Genomic DNA, 8,267 nt, shown 5'->3' with positions numbered 1-8,267 from the left:
TATATATATATATGAAGTGAGAAGTGTTCTACCTGTGTACATGCTTAGCTTGACTTTTCCCTCATTGATGGTAGTCACTGTAGTTCAGGTTTTTCCTTCCAAAGCAGCCTTTTATTTAAGGTTACCGGATTATTTCCTGTGCCAGAGATTGACAGTAATGAGTTAATAATCAGCACTTGGCAAGCTCTCTGTAATGCTAATTTGGACCCTGACATAATGCCCTCTTCCAGAAGGGTTCAGGCTGTGGGCTTTCTCATCTTCATCATCTCTTGCTTAGGTGCATGTTTGCACAATCTGTCTTTAACTAAGTCACTGCATTTATTCATCCTCCCATTGAACATGTGCTCAGTGAGTGCCCACTGTGAGTCTGACCCAGAGGCAGAAGCCTGGGATGAGAAGCAGGGAAATCATCAACTTCTCTGTGATCCCACATGAGAAGTAGGGTGTAATCATATTACCGGCAACAAAGGTTGACACAAGGGAGTCATGGCAGAGGCAGACAGCATCTGCAAGGTGGAGCAGTGGCAGCAGAGAGTGACGCAGAGGACCGAGGACAAAGCCTTGGAGATAATGTTTAAAAGGCCTCGCAAATGAAGGCAGAAGCAGGCTGTCAGTCAGAGTAAAATGGGGTTCTGAGAAGGGACACTATCTTCATTAAGGAAAGCATGTCTGTATGTGTGGTGTGACTCCAAAATACAGTAAAGATTTAATTTTAATAAATTCCATTAGGAGACGTGTTGCCATGAATTCCCTCAAAATCTTCCGCCTGGCTTTGGATATGCTTATCCCACTGCTCTTGCCACCGTCTGCAGCAGATCTGAAGACCTCTGTCTGGAATGTCTATGGTTGAACTTCCCTGGTTGCCTTGATGTCCTCAACTGATTCCGAACGTTTACCTTTCACAGCCACTTAGACTTTGGGGGAGAAGCCAGAAGTCCATGGTGCCAGATCTGGTGAATGAGGTGGATGAGGCCACTCTCTGATGTTCCTATGAGCTGCCTTTCCATTGTGTGGCCCTCAGCAGCAGCGTCCTCTCTATCTTCCACCACACTTTATACAGGCGCTCGTGAAGCAGAACTTCCAGAGCTACTACAGAAAGTGGAACCCAAAATAACAACACCAAAATAGAAGATAGATAGTAGGAAAGAGGGAGATGGAGAGATCTTTTGCACATGGGAAGGGGCCCAAGAGATGAAGGAAAGGAGGAGGAAAGGAGGGGAGAGGGAGGAAAGAAGAAGAAAGAACACGCCATTCAGTGGCATTGGAGCTTGGGTGTCTGATTTACCTCATTACACTGTGGTCACAAGATGCACCCATTTCCTACAAATGACCAATTTCACCTTTCTTTACAGCTTCTGGATTTATTTCATTTTGTTTCTCAGTGCTGAGGATCTAGCCTAGGACCTCAAGCATGCTAGGGAGCACTGTACCACTGAGCTACATCCCCAAGCCTTAAAAAGCCTTTATGTGTTTATCATTTTTACACAGAAACCTTTCCACACACTCAAATGAATCTGAAATATCAACATTATAACATCTCTTTTTCCTTGATGAGTGACAGATTGAAGGTAGATAATAAATATTTCAGATACATAATTTTTAAATTAATCAGTTATCATTTTAAAAATGAACTCCCATACATTCAAATAACTGAATATTTGAGACAACAAGTATGTCTACTCCTGGCATTTTTTATTATAATTTCCATAATCCTTTACTTTTAATTTGAAATAAATATACCCCCAGTCAGAAAAGTCTTTATGTTCATGTAGACATAAAAAAAATTTTTTTCACTCATTTTACCACAGTGATTGGCAAAATACTGGTAGCTCAGTAAATTAAGAAAAACAACTGAAGATCCAAAATATAGATATTCCACATGCTTTCCTGTCTGCCCGGATACTTTCAGCAAGTGCATGAATATTAAAATGTCTCAGAAGTTCATTAGTGAAAACAGCAAAGTTAACTTCATTATGTGATCATGGAATTTCCTTTTCTTTTTCTTTTCTTTCCTTTCTCTTTCCCTTCCTTTTGATGCTTTTTTACTTCCACTCCCTCCTTCCCTCTCTTCCTTGCTTCCTTCCTTCAGCAAATGCTGATCTATGAAAGTTCCTTTCCCGGGAGAAGCGGACTTAGACCTCAGAATGTCTCCTGGGTTTGAATATTAGTCCAGTGACATGGCTGCAATCACACTCTGGATGTGTTGGTGCTGCAAATTGGAAATGTTCTTGCAAACCTGAAGAAAGCCAAATTTAGAGTGTGGGGCTTTATGAACATATGAATATAAAACTTTTACAGTTTAATCTGAAACATATTTGATTTTAAATAGGACTGATAAATTTCTTCTACATTTCGAACTTCAAGGTCTACATTTCTTGAGGAGTTAAATTTAGTTGAAATTTAAATGAATGACTATGTTCACACTGAGCTCAGTTGTGTGTCACCTCATAGGTGTGTCTCAGTGGAAGCCAAAAACTCTCCTTTTGTCACAGATATTCACAGGGAGTGTAAGTTTGTGGAATTTGATGCTGGAATGGACCTCAAATGCATTCCACACTCTGTGGGCCTCAGGCATTAAACCATTTAATTGGCAGATTACAAATGCGAGTCACATGTAAGACCAAATAAGTCAATTATTTCGTGTCAGTCCACTGAATCAGATCTAAAAATCTAGGTGGTTGTCTGCTTCAGAGTAGCATCTGACTCTTACAATAGTGGAACATTTAAAATATTTATGGCCAGTGGAGCTGCATTCTGGATTTCTAAGAATTACACCTGAGTATCTCATTTAGTAAAAATGCTCCTTTGATGACTCCAGTGCTTATGTGAGTCTCTTTAAAAATTTCTTGTCTAGATAATGCCTTGGAGTTTTTATGTCTTCATACAGGTTGTGACAGAATAAAAGGTCAGAGTTCGTCTTCAGCTCTCTGTTCTGTGAGGTCATGGATCTCTGTGATGTGTAAACTCCATCCTTCCAGGATTATGCTAAGACCTAGTGAGGAACTTGTGGACCTAGTAGATGCATAATTAAAAGCAGTAGAAAAATAAAGTAATTAGAGAACAGCTGATGACAATTGGCAGGGTTTTCTAACTTTTCTGAATAAGAGCATTGTGATACAGTATCCACTAAGAATAACTTGAAATTCTTAATTTATTTATAATTGTGCTGATTGAGGAATCTTGATTTTCATGATGATCAACATAAGAAAATTCTTGAATTCGCAGAGGTGGTTATTGTAAGTATACAGTGATGATAACAGCCAGTCAAAGACTCTGCCCAAGTGGCGTAGAGACCAGTACGAAGGCACCAGGCTTGTGCAAAAAGAGCTGTTATTGAGGACTGGCCATCAAGGAGACAGGAGGTAACCTCCACTCCACCTCCAGACTGAGTAGCAGCCTGGGAACTTATAGGAGAGCTGGGAGAAGATACCTGCTGAGCTTCAGTTTCCAGGCTCCTTTACACAGGCAGGTAGTCGCTGAGCCAATCCTGCAGACTTTGCTGAAAGACAATTTAAAACTCTGTTATCTAAGGAATTTATGTCTGCGTGTGTCCAGAAGTCACCAGTTTCAATTTCATTATCACGTTTTTATTATAGCTTTTCTTCACTAAGAATCCTATAGCTGTAAAATGGTAAAAACCAATTCATGCTTAACCAAGGAGACAGTGCTCCTTCCTCCTGAATCAGCGACTGTGGACTTCATCAGTTTGGATTCTCTAGAATGATTCCTGGCTTTCTGTCCTTTACAGCCAGCTATTGCGAACCCTGACATCATGTTTATTAAAATTCACATTCCTTGGGACACGCTGTGCAAGTACGCCGAGAGGCTGAACATCAGGATGCCTTTCAGGTACTTTCTGATTTTGTTTCATTCTCTTTCCGTGTGTGCTGAGACGTGGATGCTGTTTTGCAACCCCTGCCAGCTCTTTCTACCCAGAAAATGCTTTTTCTTCCAAATCACAGATATCCAGGATGGCTTTTTTTCTGTTTAGTGTGTCTGCCTAGTATGATGAGCTTTCTGCTTCTCTGGTTACTTTATATCATTTTAATGCGAATTTTCCTAGAAAGAGGGTAAAATAGTTATTGTTAAATTTTCCCTCTTAACATTCCCCCAGGAACTTTTTCATTTCATATGGATTGCTGTAATTCTTGGTTATTTGTACAGAAGCAGGAGATAAATGAGTTCCTCTCTGATTGTGCTCAGCAATGGCCATTTTTCAGGCCATTTCATCAGTGTGGTTTCCTAGCAGGGTCCTCAGTACTAAGTGAGTTCATGGTAAGGAGAAGACTGTTCCTCTTCAAGATTTTTAGCCCTTCCTTTAGGCAAGAGTAGATTGAAAAGACACAATTCCCCAGCCTAGATTACCTGCTTTTATGTGTATAATGTATCACATTCCTCCATCATGTCTCAAAGTAAAATTCAACAGCTTTCTACTGAATGCAAGAAGTGAGCTCACGTGGAAGGTAGGAACCTTTACTCTGAAGTGGATTCCAACACACTTCCTCAGCTGCTTGGTTGGAAAAGGCTCTGAGCAAAGGAGGTTCTCAGTATGGAACCCTGATAAGTAGAAATGACCCCTAAACGTTAAGATTCATACGGAAAACATCTTATACTGTGGAGGATCCCAGTGCAGGCAGGCGTCATGACAACCTCAACATTTATAATGAGCTTCCACATTATTTGAGATAATATTGGAGTTGTGGACCTCATATTAGATATTTGAAACATTTCAGGCTTTGAAAGATGCAAACCGCATTCATTGCCCAGAAGTAAGAAATGGATGAAACATTGACACCTACTGCAGGCTCTGGCTGGCAACATTAGACTTAAAGATGGACTGTAGCTCTCATCTCTGCTGAGCTAAGAGCTTTAAAAATTTCTATAGATACAGCCTTTAAAAGATAAGCAAATAATGCTGCCCAAGTGTTGGCAAAAATATGAAGTACAAAGAGGAGGAATACAGCCTTTCCAATTCCTCATCACCTTGTACAAACCATAGGCATGCTTCTTAGGAGACGATGAGGCATGTACATCATTATGAAACTTGGCCCCTGAAAGTACCAGAAAGACTGCAAGATGCCATCTGTCCCGTGACTGGCTGCACACCGTTCAGGTGATTGTACTGAGATCATCTCGAGCACAACTTGGAAAGATTGTCTGTACTCGAGCTAAATGACATTGCTTGACTTCTGGATTTCTTTCCCCTTTAAAAATACAACATTTTGAGAAATCTTTTGAAATGTTTGACTAGAAATACTTTCTGCTGACGGTGAGGTACAAGTTCATGCTACACAATGGTGTGTGGAGTAAGACAATGAGATAACCAGTAACTGCCTGACACTGTTCACAGCGAAAGCCAGCGGAGGTGTGACAGATAACCACCCTGTTGCTCAGATGGAAGCTGTAATTTCTGCATCTCCATTTGAAAACATTTTCTAACAGCTTTAGAATTTTCTGTGGCATCTGCTTTCTATGGCATGAGTGCAGTTTTCAAGAATATGAAAATGTTCACTGAACTTTATAATTGTGGATAAAATAAATATCTTTTATATTGAACAAGGGAAGATTTAAGAAAATTAGAATATGCATTTACAATTGTTATCATTCATTTATAGTGAATGGGTACAAAGATTTCTCAATGACTGTCAGGAAATAGCAAATATTAAAATTAAAATATAAAGAATAGTTATTTCATTCAGTGTGACTTCAGTCAAGTACACTGTGTAGCAATAGAATTAAAATATATTAAAAAAGATTATTTCTAATGGGTAAGGTAATGTGTCCCTTTTATTTTGTTTATAACATCACAAAATTATTTATTTTCCAGAAACTAGTGCAATCAGTAACATATGTTAGCTTTACCAAAAATAGTTGACGTTCATAATTTAAAATATTCTTTTTCTCTCCTTTGTACTGGGGATTGAGCTCAAAGTTATTCAAGATTGATTACCTGATGTGAAGACAAGACACAAAAGAGTAACACCCAAGAAAATGACGTGTTTTCTGGTACCAAGACAAAACTGCTAAAAAGAAATTTCCAGATTGGTCTTTTGTTTGGTTTTGGTTTTGGATTTGGGGTACAGGGAATCTAACTCAGGATCTTGCACGTGCGAGGCAGGTGGCAGAACCACTGAGCTAAATCTGTGGCCCCAAAATTGTTCTTGATCGATTCCAAGCACCTTCACCCTGCACAGTTTCCCTGAGCAGCACTGTTCATGAGAGCTGTAACTAAACTTATGCGCAGATTGTCTTAAAGGTCGAAGAGAAGGAACCTCCAAGCAGCCATGGCACTTCCATGGGCTTCGGTGCGGAGGTCCATCTCAGGCTGAGTTAACGCGGTGCTAAACAGCTGGCCGCAAAAGGGCCACCGGTGCCCTCTGGGCTTGATGCAAAAGAGGTGTTTGGTAGAGTCCAGAAGGCTGTGTGAGCAGAGCCTGGGTAGGGTGTGACTTCGATCCTGGCTCAGGAGCCTCTTACTAAGACACAGTTCTACTTTTCATGACATGGAACAGTAAATGATCAATGTAGCATCACTTTAGTATCCATTTGGGCAACTGTAACAAACTGGTGGGCGGGTGTGTAAGAAACACTGTTTCTGACGGTTTTAGAGACTGGAAGTCCAAGGCCAGGCTTCCAGGAAGGACACCTTTGGTTTGCAGGCTCACTTGGCAGTAGAACCACTCGCTGGCTCCCGACTTCTCCTTTTAGGGACACAAACCCCACTCTGAGGGCTCTACTTCATGATCTACCTACCTCCTAAATGGCCTACAAAGATTAGATATCAAGGTTTCAACGTACACGTTTTGAAGGGGCACAAGCATTTAATCCGTTCCAGTCAGTAACATATGTTTGCTTTACCCAAAATAGTTGACTTTCATAATGTAGAAGATTCTTTTCTTTTTCCTTTTGTACTGGGAATTAAACTCAAGCCCCTCACAGTGAGCTACATTCTTAGTCCCCTTCTTTTTTGATTTTTATGTTGAGACAGGCTCTCACTAAGTCAATAAATTGTCCAGGCTGGGCTGCAATTTGCAGTCCTCCTGCCTCAGCCTCCCAGCATCCTAGGATTGGAGGTGTGTGCCACCACCTGGTTATCTCTGTCTTCATCATTCTGTACAGGGAAGTATAAAGATAATGGCCACAAGGCCTATAACAGAATATTTTTTATATTGGTCTTCCCAGGCATCAGCTTGCTTTCTTTCCAATCCTTTACTGTTCCTATTTTTAGTACATTTCAGGGAATGTGGTGCTGGGATAATTAGTATGCTCATTAAGGTTTCAAAAGTTATCACACTCAATCCTTTCTTTGGCCAGAAGCCATTTGTTAACATATGACCAGATTACACCAATAAAAATATTGCACATGGAAAACAAAAGGTCAGTTAAAAACAGTTCCCTTGGCCAGACTGGGAGTGACCTGGCTTTGTATCGCTCAGAGCTTCTGTCTTCAGGCTGAATACCACGGCGTCCTTCAGCCCCAGGACAGCTTTGAAAGAGGGTGGTTACTTCAGTAAGATGGTTTTTTAAAAAGTGGCATTTATTGTTTCACTTCCTGGTAAGACTGCCTTTGAAAGAAGAATACTTATAAATCCAAGGAGGGAAAAAGAAAGAATCATTGAAGTTATGCAGTTGTCGTCTCTTTTTGTTGATGCCTCAACGTTCTTCTTTGTGTTTTTCAAGACACAATTATAAAAAGAAGAGGTCGTGGTTGTTGTATTATTGAGAATTGTAGAAAATGCCATTGAAATCTCATGATACAATAATATGTAAACATTAGAAAATGTGCAGCATTTTTCCAAAGTACATCAGATGATAGCTCTGCAGGATCTTAGGAGACAAATATCCAATTTGTTCCTGAAGTTTTGATTTCATAACTCACTATAATTACTGTAGGAATTTCCAGAGTAATTCTTAGTCTTTACAGCTTTACCCTGTAAGTAAAAGAAAGATTTTACCCTTTTAAAAATCCCTAGTAAAACATTAAAAACGAGAGATCTGGAACCTAAGAGAGTCTGGCATATTAACCCTGGGATGAGGCTAGGGATTTAGCTCAGTTGTTCTGCCACCTGCCTTGCAAAGTACAAGGTCCTGAGTTCAATCCCTGGTACAAAAAAAAAAAAGAGGAAGAAGAAGAAAAAAGAAAGAAAGAGAAAAAGAAAAAGGGTGGGGATTTAACTCAGTGATTCTGGCGCCTACCTCGCAAGTGGCAAGGGCCTGAGTTCGATCCCTCGTACAAAAAAAAAAAAAAAAAAAAAAAAAAAAAAAAA

The 8,267-nt window shown here is 40.0% G+C and overlaps 1 protein-coding gene across 7 annotated transcripts in view; it reads left to right on the top strand.

Annotated features, from left to right (window-relative positions):
- The window catches only part of Ano3 (anoctamin 3), a 350,025-nt gene that overhangs the window by 234,740 nt on the left and 107,018 nt on the right, over positions 1-8,267 (top strand). For 6 of the 7 annotated variants that reach the window (XM_033764063.1, XM_010603358.3, XM_010603357.2 and 3 more), the window contains one exon: positions 3,749-3,849. In XM_033764063.1, the coding sequence (XP_033619954.1) occupies positions 3,749-3,849 (101 nt within the window). Of the gene's footprint in view, positions 1-923; positions 963-3,748; positions 3,850-8,267 lie in introns of those variants that run through there. The other variant, XM_033764064.1, reaches the window with a different exon arrangement.

The sequence above is a fragment of the Fukomys damarensis genome, unplaced genomic scaffold (genome assembly GCF_012274545.1).
Source record: "Fukomys damarensis isolate Sample0158 unplaced genomic scaffold, DMR_v1.0_HiC HiC_scaffold_16, whole genome shotgun sequence".
NCBI lineage: Eukaryota > Metazoa > Chordata > Mammalia > Rodentia > Bathyergidae > Fukomys > Fukomys damarensis.
The sequence above is the reverse complement of the archived record's forward strand: the minus strand, read 5'-3'. Positions and strand labels throughout refer to the sequence as shown.